This window comes from Orbicella faveolata, unplaced genomic scaffold (genome assembly GCF_042242905.1).
Source record: "Orbicella faveolata isolate gen_17 unplaced genomic scaffold, um_ofav_v1 contig_13, whole genome shotgun sequence".
Taxonomy (NCBI): Eukaryota; Metazoa; Cnidaria; class Anthozoa; order Scleractinia; family Merulinidae; genus Orbicella; species Orbicella faveolata.
In genome coordinates, this window is record NW_028301540.1 from 1735144 (window position 1) to 1757427 (window position 22284).

The window sequence follows — 22284 nt, forward strand, 5'->3', positions numbered from 1 at the left end:
AAGTCACTCAAGTCAGACTTCTCGAAAATTGCGCATTGGACACAAGGGAGCATTGAAGAGAAGCAGATTGTAAGAAAGCTCTCTTGCTCTTCAAGAGAGCCGGCGGTAACGCGGTAGTCTCCCATATAAAAAGAACGGGGTGTTTGTTGTACGTTTAAGGGGTTAAAAAAGCTGTTTTGGTAGCTCTTAGGGTTATCAGCCTCAAAAGGTCCTCAGCGGGAGCTTTTGCGGTACCTTTTAAGGTATTGAGCCGAAAAAATATGACAGGAGATAATGTGTTGTTTCAAAATTGATACCTCTTGGGGGGTGAAAAACATTTCAAGCCACGCCCACAAAACAGGATCTTGGTACCTCTTAGAGGTTCTCTTCGAAATTTCCGACGAGCACCCCTGTTCTTTTTATATGGGAGTCTCCACACCGGGCGGCGGCACACAAGGCTTTTAAAACAGTGAGAGCTTTGTGATAATAAAGGAAATACCGCATTAAAGACACCTTTAGCGACATTTAAATGAATATATTTCAAACAAACCAACTTACATTTTAAGACTTTAGATCATTGCACTAACAACAGGTAATTTTTTTTTCCTTGACTTTACAAATTGCATGCAATACAAAAAAATATATAAAATTCAACTTTGGTGTTTTTTCCTTTCATCGGCTTGAAATTGACTCTGGCTCCAAAAAGAGTCTGTTGACCACAATACTCAGCCAGTGACTGAGAGTAAAACCGACATGGTACTGATTCTTACTGGCGAACAAACGTCTTGCCCCTGCAAAATGATTTGACAATAACAAGAATTAACAACATACCAAAGCCTGCGACAGACTAGCACAAGAATGGCAAAGAGAACCCCACTGGCCAAAGAGATCAACATGGGCTTCCATATAGAAGCTGTAAAAGTTGGTTTCATGGCATGCAGACTGTAATCTATTTAAACTGTGCAACTTGCGTATGTTCACGTTTTGAGAGTCTAACCATTACAGTGTGTTCAGTCTTTCAAGGTTGAATTGATGACAGTGAACTTGAAGTTTTCTGTGTATTCTTGAAATCAAGAAGCGGCACCTTTATGGCAGGGTCCCTTCCAAACACTTACCTACTTACTGTAGACCCAAAGATTTTTAAAAGGCAATACAATAACCGTTCAAGACAAAGTATTTTCAATAATAGTTAAGGTTTGTTGCTGACTCGGCAGAAACCATAAAATCAGGTGATCTTTGGAAATGCTGGGAATACCTTGGGCCACACCTCTAAACAAGTTATGTGTCTTCCACATGGCATGTGGACTAACTTCAAAAATCATCACACTACCAGATACCCACTGTAAAATCCCACTCCTTTGTCGATGTATGGACATGTTGCAAAAAAGCTGTACATACTTCTTGTTTAAGCTTTTTGTAAAGAATTTTGTTAAGAACATTGTACGCAATTCACATACGTTATTGTCTTCTTCTCTGTTGTCTTTGGTTCTGGTCTTGCTCTGTTGAGTACTTTGATAAATTCTGTTGTTCTGGCTCGCATCCTGGAATGAAGGTAGGCCTGAAAACACCAAGAAAAATGCTACAAGCCCTAACTTATAACCAGTCTCCTGTAACTCAGTGGAGGATGGTGGCCTCAATGGTTAGTGCACTCTACTCCGAATCAAGCGGTCTGGGTTCAAGCCCTGCCTGAAGACATTGGGTTGTGTTCTTGCCCAAGACACTTTACTCTCACAGTGCCTCTCTCCACCCAGGTGTACAAATGTGTACCAGCAAATTTAATGCTGAGGGGGTAGGGGGGGGTAGCCCTGAGATGGACTAGCATCTCATCCAGGGGGGAGTACTATTCCTTGTCACTTCATGCTACTGAAAACAGAATAAGCTCCAGCCTGATGGACCCCTTGGTTTGTATCCAGACTTAACCTTTTACCTGCACCTTGGCTCAGTTGTTTGGGATAAGGACGTTACAGGTTCAAATCCTGATGGGGACTCAGAACCTTTCCTTTGCAGACAAAATAAATGAAAGTTACTTAGTATATCAAGTTCAATGCTGTTTCTAATAACTGTATGATCAATGCATTTGACTTTGACTTGTTTGCATCAAGCCCATGAACAACATGAATATTCTTGGTTTGAAGCTTTTTGGAAAGAAACAAACCTAGGAAAGAAGTACCTTAGAACATTTGATGTGGTAATGCAGGTAATTCCTGAAGGTATGGATAAGATTGATGGTACTGTCACGTGCATCAGCTTTTGTGTGCCTTGGCTCAAGGACTGCAAAGGACATTTACATCACAGAATTAACAAAACTATGATTGGGTGTAAAACAATGTAAAATTCCATACTACAAGTAAAAAAAATATATATCAGTCATAATCAACTTTATAACCCATTGACGCGTGTGCTGGCTGTGCCGGCTGTAACCCGCTGTGATGAGTGTTGGCCTTTGTTCCATTTCTGACCTCATCACCTTTGACCAAAATTGGCATCATCTATACTCAAGTTCTGCAGGAGGAAAAGACCTTTCCAATGATACCCAGATCAGAGTGATCAGGTCAGTGGAGCCCGAAATATGCACGAAAATGCTCAGAAATTTGAGAGAAAAACTCTGAGCAAAATGTCCTTGGACTACACTTGGCTATTCCATGGTAAGAATTTCCCATCTCAATAATGCCGTCTCGCGAATTTTGTAACTAAGAGCAAGCCCAGAAGAAGATCAATCACTGCAGCAAAAAGATAAGAAAAGGAGAAAAAGGAATGGCAAAAAAAGAAAACAAAAACCAACAAGAACAAAAAAGCCTAAAGATGTAGGTCACTTTCTCATCCAAAAACGATCTCGCAATTTTGATTTCTACACATGCCCCAGCAAAAATGGTCTAAAATGCGATGCTAGTAGAGAAAAAGGTTTGCTGTCATGCTGCTAATGCCTTTTTGAGTAGATTGCAGCTAATTTGGCTGATATATAGACTGAAAATGTCCAAAATGTCCAAAAAATGCATTTTGGCAAAAAGCTCCAGGAGTCAGTGGGTTAAGTAGTTCACTGTGGATTATCCCTGAGATTTGGCAATAATGGATAGTACAATATACGCACTAACCAAAGGTGATGTATCCTATGTTGTCGCCTGTCTTAGCATCAGTGCCTTGAAGTTCTTTTGGCGGCTCCTTGTGACTAAATAGCACTTGTGGTGCTGTCTGACTGGCACGGCGTCCCTCTTTGAATTCCTAATTACAAGTTCACAGAAATATTAATGAAAGATAAATACTACATGTATAGACATAAACTTACTGGTGTGGGGTACTGGACAACAAAAATAGCTGCAGGAAGAGTGTAGCAAGCTGAGTGCAATGTGGCAAGGAGGAACTGAGCTGTGAGCTCTTCCTTCCCAGCCATTCCACTCATCTTGTACTGCGCACCATTTTATTTTTGCCCTATATCCTAAGAGAAAGCCAGTTGACAGCCTATAAATATGGATGCACAAAGTGCAAGAACAGTTTGGGTAATTAATTTATTCGTTAATTAATTATTATTATATGGCTGTGTCTCATAAGGACTGGGAACTACCGAATTCATGAATTGATTGGCTGAAATCGCTATTGACCGCGGTCTAGATTTTCCCATCTAGACCGGCATCTAGAGCGGTTCCATTTTGCGTTGAAAAAGTAGTAAACTAAAATACAAAAATGTTCACCATTTTCTTTTATTTTCTTCTCAATCATTTATGGAAGTGCCAAAAAGCCTGACGACAAAAAAAAAAAAGTAAAGAGGACGAGCAAATTTTGGCAGGTTTATGTTAAGCTCACCGCCGTTCGCAAGCAAAATGTCAGCAAACCAGTTACATTAAACAAATTAAAGTTTTCTTCTTTGCCATATAATAAAAATCTTATCAACCGAGCTAAGTCGGTCTGCATGGGAGAATCTTGACCTCGGTCGTGTGTACAGACCTCACTGCGTTCGGTCTGTACTCACGACCTCGGTCAAGATTCTCCCATACAGACCTCCAGCTCGGTTGATAAGAGCTAAATATTGAGTTTCAGACTGCATGGGTTTAAATTATGAAAGGGGTACATGCAAAATTAAAGTCATGAACTATGAAAGCCTATAAGGGACTTCAAACTTCTCTGTTAGCTTTCAACTTTAAAAAACTTCCCTGGCTTCAGTTCTGGAATGTTGCAAGTAAAATCCATGTAGTAACTGACATATTACTAGTGGGACATGTCAGAAGTACATGTAGTGGTAAGCAAGGTAGAAAGAAATTCCATTAACCTGCATGAAGACTTTGCCAATGATAACATCATCGTCATCCCTGAACACAGTGCTAAAGACAACGGTTACACGGTCATCTGTTGCTTGAACATACCTGCAATGAGAGTTAAACATAAAACATAAAATCTCAAGACATAAGTGGCTGATGCCTTGGAATGGATTGCACCTCAAAACCAAGAAGTGTAGCAGCTCTTGTAAGCTTCAAATTCTAATTCTTGTCATAGTGTAGCAGCTGTGATTGTCTTTTGGGTGCTATTGCCCTCACAAAGGATATTGAGTTAGTCATGTGAGGCCTTGTGAGAGATGCTTCTTAACCTTCCAAGACCCTTTCAAGAGGTAAGTAACCCCTGTAAGCCCTGGCAGTAGACTGAACAGAAAAAGAAACCTATGTGTGGACTGTACATGCATGCAAATTAATCTACTGTTATTAAGTGCACAATGTAATTCCAAGTTAAAAAACTTTGTAAATGCCTATTTGAGTTGAACTGTAAATTGTTAGGATGCAATTGCCAAAGAAAAAATGTGAACAAGAATTGTTCCACTCACATGGACTCGTCTTCTCTGTAGTTGATGACAGCATGAGTTTCCCCACCAGAGCCTGCTTGTTGATAGTCAAAGTACTTCTCAAACACTGAAGCAAAGCAGTTTCTTTTCAACATGGCAAATTTCTGGATAAGTTCCTCTGTAAGTAACATAAACAAATAAGGAAACAAGAAATTTACTAACAATTCACACTACAAGCAAGAGTTGTATATAATGACAAAAAAATGTACTGCACATAGTGGCAGATTATATCGGTCCCATACATAGTTAGTTCTGATGTGTCTCTGTTCGGCTTATCATTACATTGCCTGTCTGCTGATGTCCATTGTAACCAAGGGGTTTCGTTAACATTTTCAGCAGGACGGCAACTGGTTTTCACAGGTGGGCAAAACTATCAGAACTGAACTTCTTTGTAAGGAAACGTTCTGCTAGATGGTCAAACCAGCTAGGCAAAATTGTCCTCACAGCTGGTCAATTTGCTCAGTGCCCGGCCCTTAATGAAACCCCTGGTAACCCTTCCCTAAAGCTACTCCAGAAAAAATGCAGCCACCCCATTATTGTGGGCCACTTTCTTTGTTTTAAACAAATTCTCAGTTATTTCTCACTGAAAAACCTGTTACACCTCAACAACTTTGTTAATATGAATTACAACCACCTTCTGGGTTTATTGTTCAGAAATATACCCCTCATGATGCCACAATTCAAAATACCTGATAAAATAACAATAATATTGACAAAAAGCAGTACATCATTCATGTGTACTGTGGCGTCAGAATTCGACATACTAGTCATGGGTTCAGTGCTCGAAAAAAATTTGAATTCTGCCCTTAGGACAAGTATCTCTCAAATAATGCTTTCCCTGAGCTAGTCGTAGTCTGCTCTTTTAATGATTTAGTTGGTAGATGACTTGCCTGATCCCTTGCCCATTGGAAAGTAGTCGTAAGTAAGTCGATGTCACACAACGGGGAGGAAGCGGGGGAGAGGGAGCATTGCGTTGTGTGACATCCACAAAAATGGTTACAGAGGAGACTAATTGAAGGGGTGCGTAAAAAAAGACCTAACTGACTCTTTATCTCACATTGAATTCTCCTGTTTCATAGAAGGAAGCGAAAAGCAATTTGCAAGGAGAATCCATCCTGTTCTGATACCAAGAGTGTCTGCAAATGGGAGATTTGACTGTCTTTTAGTTGTGATGCACCATAAAGAGTGCAATGTTGTAGAGATGACAAATTAGATGTTAATTGTTATTGGAAACCAGATGTCATTGCAAAGACGTAATGTCTCTAAATCAGACTTAGCTTAATACTTAATTCCATGTTATTTAAGCAACTCATAGTACTATATATAGAGGATATTACATGGGTGTACAAAGATACAAAATTTCTCTTTGCATGTTGAAAAATATTTCACCGTTCACTGCGCTCACTCGTGAAATATTTTTCAACACAAGAAGAGGAATTTCTTATCCCCAAGTAAGGATGTAGTTTTCTTTTTACTTCACAAAATTCTCACTATACATAATTAACATTTTTGGCAATTTTCCAAAGATTTCTGACCACTTTCTGAAGATTTCCAAAGATTCCCCTAAATTTGTGTGAAGGCCAGACGAACATTTCTGATTAGAACATTTTCTGAAGATATGTGAAGATGACCAAAGATTGCCGAAGACTTCTGAAGAAGATCCAAAGATGTTTGTATCATACACCAACAAATTTAAATGCAGTTAAAGGGACAAAAATGATATCAAAAATGATATCACACATATGTGGATAAAAATGATATCCTCGCATGTGGGATATTGTTTCTATCAATTTGCTACCAATTGTTACACCACTAACTTTTATATAATAATCATCACCTTTTCCACGTTCATCAGCAGGAAGTTGCTCTAGGTCAATTAACAGGGACACGTCATACGCTGTAAAATGAAACAGGAGTGCATGTAATATTAAAGATTATTGCACCATGTACACTGTAAAATAAGGAAATTCATCAGATGTATTAGATAGCATTTGAAAGCCTGAGTTGTACATATGTTTGAGCGACAAGTGGTTTGCTACACCTAACATCTACAAACAGCTAATTAAACCAAAATGGAGAAATTACTAAAGGAAGCTGTTATTTTAATTATTTGTGGTAAGTAGCGCAATGTGACAATTACATACAAACCCAGGGGTTTCATTAAGGGCTGGGAATCGGGCAAACTGACAGGCTGTGAGGACGATTTTGCCCCCCTGGTTTGACCATCTCAGGGCTGTCATCAGGTTTTGAGTTACCTGTAGCCTCGTTCTCCACACCCATAACAAACTTGTTACGTTGTGATTGAATTCTATCAACAACAGGCAATTTCACCAGTGTAGCATCAAGGGAAAATCAAGCATGCTCAGTGGTAACAGGTCTAGCGAAAAGGTTTTTGTTATAAAAAAGCTCACTTCAAAAACTTTTGCCTGCCTGTGGAAACCAGTTGCCCTCCTACCAAAAACGATAATGAGGCCCCTGCAAACCATGTGATGTAAATATATTTTACAACTATAAATTAAGTATATGAATAACACATTGTACTCACATTCTTCAGTAGTTGTCATGAAGCTTCCATACACTCTTTGCAACAACTACAAAAAGACACAGAGATTTGTGTGTAGGTTTAATTATTAGCTATATAATTTAGTAGTGGAATCATGACTTTTGATCGGCCACCCTGTAAATATGACCACTTAAACAAAGCATTATTTTTTTTTGCTACCAATGCCCATAGCAACTTTCATAAGGGTTCTCTACAGCTCAGTAGAAAAAAACAAAAACAAAGCAAAACAAAATAAATGCTATCGATTGAAAGGGAATACACTTATTAACTGTGATTATTAAATCCTTGTTTGCAGGATTCATATGCCGAGTGCTTATGCTACAATAGTTGTGTTTTTAAAGAGTACTAGAAATAATTCTTGACTCAGCTTCTGCTAGATTCCATTTAAAAATCAAGGAAGTTTCTTTAAATTCTCAAGTTAAACTTCTTAATTTCTCTGTTTCATACTAATTTAGCTTGTGTTATTTTAGTGTGATATTTTCACATTTTTTTCTGTTTTGCACCTTAATCCTTAATTATTCTTATTTTCATCATACATTGTTAAACTATTTATTGCTCATTTTCAATTGGTATTCTTGTTCAACTGATGATGGATATCATTTCATCCGAAACATATTTGTTATTTAATATTATTAAGATATGAACTTTGAATACATTGTGTGGTTTCTGAAAGCATTATCACACCAGAAATAAGCCTTAAAGTTTTGGACAGCTATACTTTAAAGTGTACTAAAACTGTGAGACTGCATGTACTTGTGAATTCCAATGCCAGCACACCTTGTTCTCTTTTTTCCCAAATATAATTTGAGCTCCGAGTGTTATAGAAAATGCAATGTATATGTATGTATGGCATGCTTAAGAACATGCAGAATAACATCAACACATGCAGGAGCATGACTTTTGATTTATCAGACGAGTAAAATAGATCCATTTCAGGAATTCCCAATTTCAGTAATTCCCATTTCAGTAATTCCCAATCTGGAGGACAAAACAATGGTTGTTCTCTCCCCTGAGAGAAACAAACCTTTCAAATTCAAGACAATCTTATTGTTTTGTCCTCCAGCTTGGGAATTAACTGAAAGGGGTCTATTATGTCGAGTATAACATAGTCTCAAAGTTACCTCATCAGCTCCATACTTTTGTAAATCAGAGTAGAATTTCATGGAAATGCTTAGCTGCAAGGAGAGAGCAAATAAAAACTAGCTCAAATAATAAGTTATAGATGTCATTCCTCTGTGCTTTTCATTAAAGGGGCTAGGTCACACTATTTTAGGCAATTTTGTTTAATTTTGTTAATAATGAGCTCTAAACGTCAAATTGGCAGAGCAAGAGTCTTTCATTTGCAAAATCACAGCCACATAACAAATGAGAATGATTTTCTAGCTGTGTAAATGACATTTTGATATAAACTGATATATATTTGAAAAAAGGTGGGTTGACGTTTTTCAAATTTACCCAAATGTAATCCATTTTACTCTTCTCCAGTTTTGTCCATCCATGTCCCTTCTTGGCTTTCCTTTGTTTTGTTTGAGATCTTCTATAGTTTTTAACCACTTTTGTGATATTTTAGCTAATTCTATGACCATTTGATCAGTGCTGAAATTGCCTAAAATTGCGTGACCTAGCCCCTTTAAGCTTATTAGTGTAGGTAATCGTATGAGTGCAAGTGCAATATTTAAGAATTTTACACTACAAGTGATATTTCAAAATTATCCTAAAATTGCACAAGCCTAGGGCAACTGCAATTTGAAAGAATTTTCAAATATCACGAGTGGTGAAAATCTTTAATTACTTCAGCTTTCATGCAATTACTCATTTATAATATGCGACTGACAAAATTAAGAATGTGGGTGGATGTTGAGGGGCTATAGGATCCATGTGATAGTCTCAGAAGTACCCTTAATGTAATGCATAGTCACTGTAGGGTAGTGAAAGGTGGCAGGTTTCTGTTAGCTTCATCAGTTTCAGTAGGTCGAAGAGTGTTTCATCTAATAAAGTCAGCATTGGGTAGTTCCAAAAATATCCATGCCTATACCATTGGCACCTTTTTGGAATTCCATGAGCAAGGAGGGTTCATTGAACTGGAAATCCAAAGGCATGGAGAGTACTTACAATTGAAATTTTGAAGGCATAGGGAGTTTTCCAGAGGGGACAGACAAGAGTGTGAAAGCACAAACAAACTGATGACACTGCTCATGACCATGCAAAGCAGGATACAAGTCAGGCATCGATTGATCAGGTATGTGTTTGCTTTCATTTGACACAAGAAAACCGATAAAAAGTGGGTTACACATCAAGCTCAAGAGGCCTTAAAGTTGATAAACTTTTTTCCCAGATTAACTGTTTAAGCGTTTGCAAATGCATGTCAGGTATAGGATACTGATGACCAGCCATGTTTGTTTGGGAGCCCATGAAAAATATGCACCAGTAACATATTCATAAAGAAACCACTTCAATAGCCTCTCACCGAATGAATATCATTCATAATATCAAAGGTAAAGAAGGCAGGATTTGCCCCCAAATTTCCATAGTAATCAAAACACAAAATGAAATTGTATTAGTCAAAACCTAGATGCAAAAATGTGACTGAAGAGGAGGAAGTCTTTAAAACTTCCTCCAACAGTCGCCAAACATTTAGTCACGAATGCAGACAGCTGACTGAAAATTATTAGCAAAACCATCTCATAAGCATTAAATCTCTTTCGCTGGAACTCATAGGGAGTCAAACAAGGAATTCCAGAGGGTTGAAGTAAAAACAGCATTTTGGAATTTCCAAAGCCAAGGGGGGAGAGGGTTAAAATGTTCATACCACCCGTGGTAGGGTATGGATATTTTCTGGAATTACCCATTGTAGCAGTATTGCTTGCTAGCAAGTGGAGAGGTGCGGCAAGATTCATATGTAATAAAAGAAACCCTCAAATATCTTACCCTCAATTTTGATTTTTCTCCATCAGGGTTGGAGATATGGAACTGAACTCCATCAAAATCTGAGAAGGAAACGTCCAGCAGATTAAATATGTGAAAAATATCCGGGGTTTGCGCTGAATATTTGGCTAAGGATAACTCTGTATAACTGTCATAACTTTAACTTTATCATTAACTACGCGAGTTCTTATAACAAAATAACTCGTAATGTTCACATCAAACCCTTAGCTGTAATTAACAGAGCAAGACATTGCTTTCTCCATAAATATTGGTCGATGAAAGTTTCCACGATGAAAGCCCAGGTAGGAGCTGATTTCAAACCTTTGTAAAATAATTATTTTAAGCTTTCAGTTCTCAGTGGTAATTTTCTTGTGGCTATGTTCAGTAGCAGCGTTACTTGGAGTGAACAAAGAAAGTATCATATTAAAAAAATATACACAAAACAAAACAAACCTGCCACTGTTATATCCACCGACTCAAACTTTCCTCTGTGTAAAGGAAAAGATAAGCTAAGCGTAAGCTCAAATACGAAAATTAAGCTTACGAGATCGCCTACACATGCGCAAAATCAAGCATAAACTGCAATCTTACCCCGTAAACTTAGCTCTCAATGTTTCTTCTATGACTCTGTTGTTTATCTCTAAAAGAATCATCTTAGATAATGAAAAGTACAGCGAGTTTCACGAAGCTTCCTCCGAGACACTGAAGTTATTTGACGAGATCCAAGATGGCCGCCGGGAACTCCTTCTAGTCACGTGATGTTGGTCAGCTTCCGTGTACCCCAGTTCTGGAGGTTATTTTTTATTTATTTATTTTTTCATTTATTTTTCGCCTGACTTTTTCCATGGATAGCGTCTGACGCAACTATATTTAGCGGCAAGTTGCTCCAATTAAATCTCGCAACTTCTCAGTAGAAAGGTCTAAAAACACTTTTTCAGCAACGCGAAGAAAGAAAAGGAAACCACAATAGTCGTGGATTTCATCCACGCCCACAAAACAGGATCCTGGTTCCTTTTAGGGTTTTTTTTCCAAATTTCTGACAAGCACCCCAGTCCTTTTTATATGTGAATTCCCACGGGTACTTTTCCCAAGCTTCATAGCGGTGACAAAGCGATCTCTTGCAGACCTGGATCCACCCGCGCATTCTGGGAATCTGGAGCCTTTCTTGATCTGTAGCACGAATTGAATTGTCTTCCGTTCGTTCGATGAGATGTTAGTTCAGTGGCAAGGCAGTTATATAGCGAGAGCCTGGAGGTATCGTGACAACCTCCGTTCCCAGGGTCCCTGGGAGGACCCTGGGAACAAACACATGCTGCAGAGAAATGCCCCCTTCCTTTGTACTGAAAAATATGTCAATTTCACGAAATTTTAACTTATCAAAATAATTTATGCAAAGAATTTAAGAGTTACAAACAAAGAAACAAAAAATAGAACGGCATAGAAAATAAGAAGAATTACGACAGAAAAAAAGTCTTTTTTTAACATTTCTTTAATTACACCTTTGGTCTCACAAATAAAATACGCATCAATCCAAGCGTAAATGGAAACATTATTTTTGAAGACAGCAATATTTAATAAAAATCACTTATTAGTTTTTTCTATTATCACTTATTCCATCAAACGAAAGTGCAAAAGTCTCCGTGTTAATGACAGAAATAGTTATAGTACCACGAATTCTTTTTTCTTTTTGGCGAGACCGATAGATCCCCTGTATCGTTTGGTTTGCGTGTTTTTGTTATTATTATCTCGGCTGGCCTGACGCATACACATGTACGCAGTTACACACTGGTTGATCAGAGCTGCACACGCTGCACCTGACATGCGGCACTGTGAATCATAACGCTGCTGGTCTCATCCAATCAGAACCCTTAACTTGGTGTTCAGTTCCTTTTCCTTGCCCAGCAGCGTCGACATATGTCGCTTGTATGCATCATACTCCTGTGAAATAAACAAGTGTTATTCTGTATCGTACAAGCTCTGAAATGACCTCCTAATCTTAGTGAGGTGTCTTCCATCACTACGATACGTAAATTGCGTGTATTAACAATATATATCAGAACCACACCCAAGGCTATTTATTGCATATAAAATAAATAGCTATTTTAAAATTGTGTGCAGAAATCAAATGGCGTTAAAATATATATTGGTATTTAATCACTGTTATTTTTTCTAATAGGTTTGGCAAAGTTTGAACATAACCTTTGCTTACACTTGACTATGTAGTGTGGGGAGTAATATGGTGATTTGAGTCTTGAGCTATGTATAGCTGAAATATAGCTCACACAGTAACAAAATAGCGTCGACAAAGCAGTTTAAATATGTCTCGTTCTACAAGGGTCTCCATCTGAAATACAGTGGATAGCTTTAAACAAATTGAAATAGTTGAAAAGGACTTTGCTGCCTTTCGAAAAATATTTTTCACACATGCCTGAGGTTGAGGTTGAAGAACGGATATTTTCAAGAAGCCTAGACAAAGACCAACCAAGCAGCAGGCTGGTAAACCCCCAAAACATACCACTGAGGTGAAACTAGTACGCTGCCGAGAACTGTCATCAAAGGTCAGTTAAAATAACACACCTTTGCACTCTCTCGTTGCCTCCTCTCTGCATCCTCCAGCTGCTTCTTGAGTCTTACAACCTCTGCATTTACTGACATCGTTCGTAACTCGGACCTGTGATGAAGAATTAAAAAAAAATTCCAACCCCTTCAATTTCCCTGTCTTAATGACTTCTTTCAAGGAAGGTGGCTGCTCAGTGAGAGTTCAGTTTTATTTTCTTATACACCTTAACCTTTACACGTTTATTGAGTAAAGACACATTTGTACCATTACAATAATCTAGTTTTCCTTTTGATGTAAGAATTAATTAACGTAAAGTCAGTGTGTTTTGTCATCTTTTCCTGCAACTGTCATGTTGTCAGTTAGCTTAGGCTTGATTTCTGCTGCTCTTTTGATTTGACCAAATTGCACCACATGTATCCTCATCAATGTCATCATAATAACTGTAAGTACAAATGTAACAAGTAACATTTTTGTTAAACTTACACAAACTTGTCTTCTGTCTCTTTAAGTGATCGTTCAGTCTCTTCGAGTTTCAGACAAAGTTCCTTCATTTCTCTCTGTTTCTCCTAGAGAAGTGAATATCCAATGAGAAGCCAAGAAGGGAAGACGTCATAGAAAGTACATACTAGTCATTGTTGTTGTTGCAATCCCCTCGCCATTTAAAAAGGCTGCTCAAACAATTTGTGCATGGTGGTCTCAAATGTGACAGGAGTGCTCGAAAGCCCCCCCCCCCCCCCCAAAAAAAGAGAAGAAATTAAAGTTTAACGAAAGAGTTCTGTGTTTATCTGTGCTTTGGTTATCATCTCAAAGTTGCAAGGATCATGGCCAGGTTCCGGGTCCCGGATCAGATCAGAGACATTAAATTTTGATCTCAAGTTCAATGTTTAAACCGACCACAAGCAATTGACTCACTTCTAAAGCTTTTCCTCTCTTCAAAGCTAGTTTTGCAAACTCGTCTCTCTCTTTTGTCATTGCCAACACTTTCACTTGGCTTTCGTCTTTCTCAGAAGTGGATATTTTAAATTTTTCTTCTGATTTCCTGTGCTGTTCTAAAGAAATTTAAAAACAAAACAAATAAAGATAAATAATGTCTTTTATTTGCACTTGGTTAGTGTTTCTAGCACAAAGGCTGGTAGGGTAGAGCAATGACACATAAATTTCAGAAATGAGTAATTCAGTTTTAACATAACAGGGTTAGAAACGCCAGCTGGTATTAGAACAAATCAATTGGCTAAGGAGTTGAACTTGGGTCTACTGGCAAATAACTCCAGCAAGTGGTCAGGATCAGACTTAACCTTGCAACTTCTGGATTTCAAGTGCAGCATCCTAACCTCTCAGCCATACTCACCACTCAGCCACACTGGCTCCTCCTAAATGCAATGGGGAAAAGGGGCACTTGTTGTTAAAGAGCCGTAAACTAGCTTAGAAAACATCCATTGATTACAAACCTTCCGCCTCTTTTTGTAATGTTGTAATTTCTTTTTGTAGTTTCTCAGCTTGTTCATTATGCTTCTTCTCCAAAGATGACAGATTTTCCAATGCTATCCTAAGGACCAAACACTTTTTTTTTTTCAGTGAAGACACTCTGCACATTAATATTGATCAACAGCACCAACAATTTTAAATTAAAGCTCAAACAAATAGTCAACATGTAGCATAAAGAGTGGTGACCGTGTTCTGTTGAAGACTTTTCACAAACTTTATTAAGGAAGTGCCTGGAGTATCCCGGCATCCTTCATACAAGTCAACAATCTTTTGGTTATTAGACTTTGTTTAATTGTGTAGTATGCCAAATACATGGAAGGTAAAGTATGCAAAGATTCCCATTGTTCTGAAAATCTCTGTTTCAGCAGCATGAAGAAACTAGGAGCACTAGAAAAGCTCCTGCCTGTGCTCACTGCATCACTGCACTAACTAATCCCCTCCACAATTACAGTGAGTGTACTTGGTAGTGCAGTGCACTTTTACCGCGGCTGGAGAGAAGTGCTGCGAGAGTAAATATAGCTTTGTTCAAGAATTAAAAGTATGACCACAGTTTAGGTCAGCTTTGAAAGTTAGACTGCTCAGCTCCGAGTCCACTGTGTTAGCCAGTGCATGGCTTCAAACTAATTTAGTCAACTGGTGTAAATTTACATGTAGGAATTTAACAATTACATGTGACTGTGACTATATACAGTTGGACCCCACTAATTCAAACTCAGTTATTTCGAATTCCCCATTACTTCAAAGTCAAAACCATTTCCCTTGGATTTTCCCTTCGGTCATTTACTATCAGCTATTTCAAACTCTCACTATTTCGAACTATTTTTCGTTTCCCCTGCGAGTTCAAAACGGTGGGGTTCAACAGCATGTTTCAAAAAACAGTAGTGTAAAACTGATTGCTAAAGCATCACCTCTCCTTTGCTTTGGCTGCTTGGCATTTCTCTTGGAGACTTCTCACCTCATCTCTAAGTTGCTGAATTTGTGAATCTCGCTCTTGCACAAGGTTACCAAAAAGTCCTTCATTTTCCTTTCTGAGACAATTGTTTTCAATCCGTAGCTTTTCATTCTCTGTTTTATATTCGTCTTTAATTTTGATCAGTTCCTCATGGTTCTGATTAAGCACAAAGAATCTCTTTTCCAGAACAGTGTATTTTCTTGTTTCATTGTGCAAGGCAGTCAGTATTTCATCCCTATGTTTTTTAAGTTCACTGGTTTCTTCTTCCAAAGATGTGGATTTTTTCAGAGATTCATCTGCCCTCTGTTTCAGAATGCATATGAGCTCACACTGTTGATCTATGCGTGAGCGGAGCAGTTCATTTTCTGATAAATCATCTTTTGACAAAGCCCTTAGTTTTTCCAAATTTGCTTTCATTTCCTCTGGAAAATCCACATTGTCAAACTGAAAATGAAGAGTGGTATTACATTAAAGGCATTTCAATTAACAACTGTAGCACATCCTAATTAAACATCTTCAAATCTGTTTCAAACTAAAGGGCAACTGTCAGTTTCAAGAGACTATGGGTTTATGCTCTGGCTGGTAGTTCTGGCTCTGGTCAAGTGTCAGGTGTCTCTAAAAATAACAACGACAAAAAAAAAACTTCAAAGGGAGCATGCACAATGTAGTCAACACAGGGACAAATTCTGCAAAGACTACGACTTTCTATGTGCCTACTGGTTTGAGTAGGGCTTGCTAAGTATTGTAGTAGCAAATGTACTGCATGTAAGTCCCCCATCACATTCTGCTGTGCTATAAGGGTCAGCTACATTCACTTTGTTTCTTTACTGCTGGTGGAAAGTACTATAAAATTGAATATTCTTGACTGATATAATTTAAGCCTCTAAGACTTATTCTTGTTTGGTGGGCTTATGATATCGCAGTGTGCAAGGAAAGTTGTGTCCAGCACATGTAGGCCAGAACTAGCAGATTCTAGAGTTGACCTAATGGATTCTATCATTCATTTGCCCATCGGGAAAGTAAAAATGTGGGGTAGAAAATTTTAGAAAATTCAAACAATGAAAGTGTTGTAAGTGATAAAGCTATTGTAATAATTTTACTTTTTAACTGATTTACCATGCTCTTAAACTTTCTTTGTAATCTGATCTATGATTTTTTCTTTAATGAATTTTTGGTGGCCTCTGTCCACATTCACCAGAGTTGTAAAAGTTTGTTATTGCTTGGTTTTTAAATCAACAGCAAGTAAGCACAAGGGCGCAGTTTCCTCCCGTTGATAGCGGCGCTGTCCAAAGTTAGGTGCCGAGGCTCTAAGAAAAGCCTCTTGTGGCAGTTGTTTAAACACTACGTTCGAGGATCTGGGCATCTTGTAGGTGGATGTTGGGGTCCATGCACTCAGCAAGCTATTTAATTGCTGATTCCCTGTTGCTCATGCAGCCTAGATCATGCTTGGACCCGTGCGAGACTACTACTAGACTAAGTGTGTTTTCAGCCTAGAGAAAATGACTGTCACGCCTAGTTATAGCTTGCCTGGGCTGCTTTGTTCAATGACCAATTAGACTAATCCAGCATTAGTAAGAATTTTGATTTCAGTTTTGTATTTTTTTGGTGTATTGTTTGCCCTTCAGATTTCAGCTCAAGTTATGTCAACCTACACAACTGAAAACAAAATATACAAGAAAAACTGTAAGTTACTTTGGTATCCTTAACCAGCTTTTGAACAACCCGACCCTGAAGATGCTCATGTCAGCTGGCTGCCTGGCTCAGCTAGCCCCTATGGTTATTCCAGCCAGCTAGTGCTCTAAATTGTACTATCTTTATTTTCTATAATCAGTTACTGGTATAAGGCAAGAGAGAGGACAAATAATGATTGTTGTTGAAGAGCAAGTTACAAATATTTTTCTTGGCAGCCCACCATCCTGATTTGGCCTTATCCTGACGAATAGGGATTTAAGGATTAAATTGCTTATAATGATATTTAAAATTCTGTAAGTTGCATTTGCCTAAATGTTCAAAACATGCAATTCCGAGAGAATTTATATGTATCGTGATTACCACGACTAATAGGACCTCAGCCATGGTTAGCGGAATTAATGCTACGCAGGTGACAAAGACATCGCAAAGTGTTAATGAATAGGTGAGAGCCCTTAAAATTCCTTCAGCTACCGCAGGTAGCTTTAATAGAAAACAATTTTAAAAACACCCATTCATTAGCAGAGAAAACAGCTTGTCATCATACATCCACCTTAACAGTACAGTGTTGGAAATTTTGACAGCACTTGCCATTCAGACAAGTGAATTTCAAAATCTACTCATCCAGTGTAATTTTTCTCTCGCCCAGAAACACGCCCCCTCCCCCAGGAAAATCTCCAGAATGATTCACAAACCATACAATTTTTGAGTTTTTTTTTTGTAAAAAAAATACCTCTTAGTTGGCGCGTCAGGTATGTTATGGATGGGTCAATGGGTGAGTGAGTGAGTGAGTGAGAGATGTATGTATGTCACACCAATCAGATTGGATCTACTATGAACAGCCAATCAAATTTCTTGTTGTAAAGGTAAATGGTACGTGAGAAACACAAGGTATGTCTAAACACAAGGACTTTGGTAATTGAAAAATAAAGAGTGACGTGTATGTTGCCGGTTTGTGATTTTTAGTGCGGTTTGGAGGGGGTGTGACAGTTACGTACATACATTGGGTTGTTTTAGAGTGCATAATTTTCAGTGTAATGGTGGCTAGTTATGAACGAGATGAGTCTTGAGTATTGAAGCAGTTCATGAGTAGTAGGCAAATGGCACGAGATATTTTTATTTTTAATTACAAAGGGTAACTTGATACTTATGTTTTTCACAAGGAGTTAATTCAATTAGAGGTCACGAATCGTCGGTTCTAGTTCTTAGGACATGTTTTAGAGGAGACGAGACTATTTAGATTTGAAGCAGTTCTAACGTTTACAATAGTAAGTGTAGGTAGCGATTGTTTTGTTCTTATTGCATGCAAATATAACGAGATATTTTTATTTTTTTAGTTACAATGGGTAATTTGACACTTGTTTTTCACAAGGTAGTAAATTCAATTAGAGCTGACGAATCGTCGCCACTTGTTCCCACGAGATGTTTGCTATTTTTAGTTACAAATGGTAACTCGACACTTTTGTTTTTCATATGGGAGTAAATTCAATTAGAGCTTACAAGTTATCAGCTATTGTTCCCAGGATATTAAACAAAAAAGAAGCTTTCCTTTCTAGAGAATATTTACGTCTCTGCAGTAGCAGTTTAATATTTTTATTTGATGGGCATTTTATGACATTCTTTTCAGTCCGATATTTTTAAAGGTAAAAAGTATGAAAACTGTTCAAATGTTCTTTGAAGACTGTGTGGCACCAAGTTAAAATACAATTTAATTAAATTAGACTTTCAACGTGTCAGAGAGGTTTTTTTCTCTTTCTTAAAATTTTCGGTGAAGTAGTGTTGTGTTGTGTAAAAAGGGTAAACTTACTACTCGTATAAAATGCAAAAAGTTCTCTTAACTTGAGTATTTTTGAGCAAAAATTCCTCTTGGGGGCTGGAAGGGCTCCCGAGGGGGTACTCCCAGAAAAATTGGTTGGGGGTGTGCGGCCCGCTTCCCAAAACCCTTACCCTATTTATGACCAAAATCTGCGATATTCCTTACCCTATTTATGACCTGACCAAAAATTCGAAACCCTATTTACGACCTGACCCTCAAATCAAAACCCTGTTTCAGACCTACGTTATAATTAGCTCCCTAGTTCAAACCAATGTTAAATTACCGTAAACATATAAATTTGTGAAGGGCTTTTGTTGATTTTCTTTTGATAATGAAGAAAAAGTGGCTTCTTCTTAAAGCATACCCATATCAAGGCTAGAGTGCAAAAACCGTACCCTGTTTATGACCAAAATGGCCAAAATCAGCTCAAATCGATACCCTAAACGGCTGAAAAACCATACCCTTCGGGGCCGCACAGACCTATATAGCCCATATAAGGGAGTCCCCCCCCTCCCCCCGGGGAAGGGCTACATAATCGGTGAGTGAGGGAGTTATGCATGTGCGCGTGTCAGACCAATCACAGTGTGGGTTGTATCAAAGAACGAATAAAATTACCTGTTAGAAAATAAGATGGTATCTACATTAATCTGGAGACGTGTCAGGTTACTGTAGTTTGTTCAGTCAAACATTTTATGGCTTACTATTTAGTTATCTTACCATTACCGATGTAACATCGTATGTACATCATAAACTCCCAGTTTCTTTCTTGCTGTACATCGCAACCAAAAAAACTTGTCAAACCAACCAAATCATTACTGTAAACAGTTCCATGAATGCTCCTATCTTCGAGACTTATAGTTCACAAAAAAATAACTCTTGCACACCTTGCATGCCTATGTTTTGGTATCTCGTAATCACAGCTTGCCACTTCGTGTTGGGCTTTCTTGTTCTGGTCTATTTACGAGATGCCTCCTTAGATCTCAGACCGATTTTACGGTTTTATCCTCATTTTTTTTATCAACTTATTACACTCCTTGGAAATTTTTCCACATTTCCGTAGTTTTAAATGAAAAACAGCTAAACAAACAGCTGGCGTTACCAAATTCACACATATATATATATACACACTGTAGCATCGAGCCATTGGAGTAAACAACTTGATGGCACGTGCAAGACTGACGTTTTTTATTTCAATTTTCAAAATCAGTTTCTATTTCAAGATGAATCTTCATGAAATTCATTTCCTAACATGCAAATTAATGCCCTAATTACTGTGGACTCAACTAGAGACCAGCATTGTCCCTTTATCTCAAGACATGTAACAGTCATGTAAATTATCACCGGCTGAAGCTGTATTTATGAAACACTATGTTTTGTATTATTGGCAAACATTGTCTCTTCTGGCTAATTATTATTGTGGACATCTTGAAAGATCCATGCAGTGGTAAGTTTTCCTTAAGAGATATTCTCACCAAAATAGCAAATAAAAAGGAGTGTTATCAATATTTAAGCTTAGGAAAATGACAGGAAAATTGTACTCGCCAAACGGGCGAGTGATCGATGATTTGCATTTGCCCAACACTTTTCACACTCAGATTGGCGACTGGGCAAGCACTAATTTCCAACACTGCTGTGACAATTTATGTGGATATATCAATTTTATGTCGTATACATGATCACTGTAATGTATAAACGAAGTAATACATGTTTGAATATGACACACCAAAATAGGAAGTAATATCATACTCAGGTACTTTGAAATCCTGTACAGGAGCCACGATATGGCTGCTTAACCCTTTACCCCCTAAGGTGAACGGCAGTTTTTCCCAAATTGGCAAATAAAGACACTCTGCCTGTGTACAATATGCCATTTGAAAGCCACTAATCAGCTTATTTAAGAATTAACATCAGCAGCTATGAAGGAGGTAGACATTTTGTGAGAAATTGCTTTAAAATGGGAAAATGAACGACTTCAAAAATGTATCAATGTTCTACTATATTAGGTATACCCCTAAACTATAGCAGCTGCTTATTTAGCAGCTCTTAGTACATAGCTTGATATGAAACAAGCCTTGCATTCCATTTGCATCCCAAAAAAGGAACTAAAAACTTCTAGGGGTGGTCAACCATGTCTTGGATGGGAGGGGGTCAAAATTTTATGACTTCAATGAGCAGATCTTCACAAGACAATTTTCATGGCAAAAATTCATAGAAATCTATCAAATATTCACAAAGTTATGACCTTGTGTGCCAATTTGCACTCTTAGGGGGGTAAAGGGTTAATACAGAAAGGCTGGATTGTGAGTAACCTGGTATAGTCAATGGCATCACATTTGATTTTCTGTCTGTAAAGTGCTGCTATAAAGAGAGGCCATACAAATATTTTGCAAGTATGTACTGTGTGCCTAAATTTAAAATAATAAAAAAATATATAATATTTTTTTTACAAAAACAGCCTTCAGGTGGAATTATCTTTGAATTGCTGATGCAAATTTTTTTATAGGTCTGAGTTCTACATGCTTGTTCAATAAAATGTTCAGGAGTTAATTTATCAATAAATTTAACAAATTTAAACTGCTATGCAATACAATCAATCAGTCAGTCAGTCAGTCAGTCAGTCAGTACTAGCTAATTCTTGACATTGTAGAATTAACTTCTGGAGAATGTTCTCAACTTTACCTACGTCTTTTCCGCGGTGGGAATTAGAGCCAGAAGGACCAGAAACAAGAGTCCTTCGACTCTCCTTATACCATGGCTGCTGCCATGCTAAACCGATCAAAACTCCGCTTCCTCGAGCGCACTATGAGTTAAAGCTAGTTAAAATGTTAACTGACAAACAGTAGACATAATCGCTCTTTATATATTATTTAGTCCCTATTTTTCTTTAGCACAATAAAATTTCATCTTTGGTGAAAACAATGAAAGATAAAATAACTTGATTTCATGGGAAGTGGTGAAAATAATTGTCAGAAAGCTTCCATGTTATTTGCCAGGCTGCAAGCAGAGTTTTACTCACTTAAGCCGGCCAGAAGTTAGGTTCACCTGTAACCTATGGCTAAACATTTCCTACCTTGCTAGAATTGACTACTTCTCTCAGTTTTCTGGGAGATCTTCCTCCTGATCCACTACTTGAAGCCATTTGAAGAAAAACCAACGCAGTTATATATCCGTTGCCGTTCAAAAGTCTTCACCGAAACACAGGACATGCGCCATTTTGCGGCTCTAAGCAAGAGTCACTGTAAAATGCTGTTGAAAGTCAGTCTTCTTTCCAACACGAGAGCGAATCTAACTTCTTGAAGTTCTGGGCAATTCAGTTGCAAGGATCTATTCCAAAGCACATTTTAAAGCTCTGATGTTAGCTTTGACTTCTGGTGCAAAGTCTGCAAACTCTCGTAAACATTGTTTGGCAACGAAGGTCAAAATATTTGTGTCGCTAATTTATGACATTCTCGTTTCCACGCTGCCTGTCCATCTCAGATCAGCCGATGAG

At 38.0% G+C, this 22284-nt stretch overlaps 2 protein-coding genes across 3 annotated transcripts; both read right to left on the reverse strand.

Moving 5' to 3' along the window:
• Positions 1 to 499: 499 nt before the first annotated feature.
• LOC110047812 (actin-related protein 2/3 complex subunit 2-like) lies at positions 500 to 11048 on the reverse strand. Its single transcript, XM_020753555.2, has 12 exons — positions 10884 to 11048; positions 10746 to 10780; positions 10296 to 10354; positions 8489 to 8542; positions 7350 to 7395; positions 6642 to 6701; positions 4787 to 4922; positions 4241 to 4334; positions 3072 to 3198; positions 2150 to 2250; positions 1437 to 1537; positions 500 to 770 (listed from the first exon to the last, which is right to left on the reverse strand). The coding sequence occupies exons 1-12, from the start codon at positions 10943 to 10945 to the stop codon at positions 746 to 748; spliced, it is 900 nt and encodes a 299-aa protein (XP_020609214.2). The 5' UTR covers positions 10946 to 11048; the 3' UTR covers positions 500 to 745.
• Positions 11049 to 11841: 793 nt separating this feature from the next.
• On the reverse strand, positions 11842 to 22238 carry LOC149114588 (coiled-coil domain-containing protein 89-like). Of its 2 annotated transcripts, none has more exons than XM_089284010.1 (7): positions 21865 to 22238; positions 15246 to 15733; positions 14301 to 14398; positions 13765 to 13901; positions 13336 to 13418; positions 12870 to 12963; positions 11842 to 12230 (listed from the first exon to the last, which is right to left on the reverse strand). In XM_089284010.1, the coding sequence occupies exons 1-7, from the start codon at positions 21931 to 21933 to the stop codon at positions 12144 to 12146; spliced, it is 1056 nt and encodes a 351-aa protein (XP_089140136.1). In that variant the 5' UTR covers positions 21934 to 22238; the 3' UTR covers positions 11842 to 12143. The 2 variants fall into 2 exon arrangements, with proteins under 2 accessions (XP_089140136.1, XP_089140137.1); XM_089284011.1 differs by lacking the exon at positions 21865 to 22238 and adding an exon at positions 20541 to 20560.
• Positions 22239 to 22284: the final 46 nt, after the last annotated feature.

Bases quoted from the DNA above. Each gene is read 5' to 3' on its own strand.
- LOC149114588 (XM_089284010.1), bottom strand. From the start codon at position 21,933: ATGGCTTCAAGTAGTGGATCAGGAGGAAGATCTCCCAGAAAACTGAGA. The intron at 13,902-14,300 runs GTTTGTAATCAA...AAATTTCTTTAG, and splicing joins ATTACAAAAAGAGGCGGAAG to AACAGCACAGGAAATCAGAA. The intron at 12,964-13,335 runs GTAAGTTTAACA...TCTTCATCACAG, and splicing joins GAGACAGAAGACAAGTTTGT to GTCCGAGTTACGAACGATGT.
- LOC110047812 (XM_020753555.2), bottom strand. From the start codon at position 10,945: ATGATTCTTTTAGAGATAAACAACAGAGTCATAGAAGAAACATTGAGA. The intron at 7,396-8,488 runs GTAACTTTGAGA...GTCTTTTTGTAG, and splicing joins AAAAGTATGGAGCTGATGAG to TTGTTGCAAAGAGTGTATGG. The intron at 6,702-7,349 runs GTGAGTACAATG...TTCATTTTACAG, and splicing joins CATGACAACTACTGAAGAAT to CGTATGACGTGTCCCTGTTA.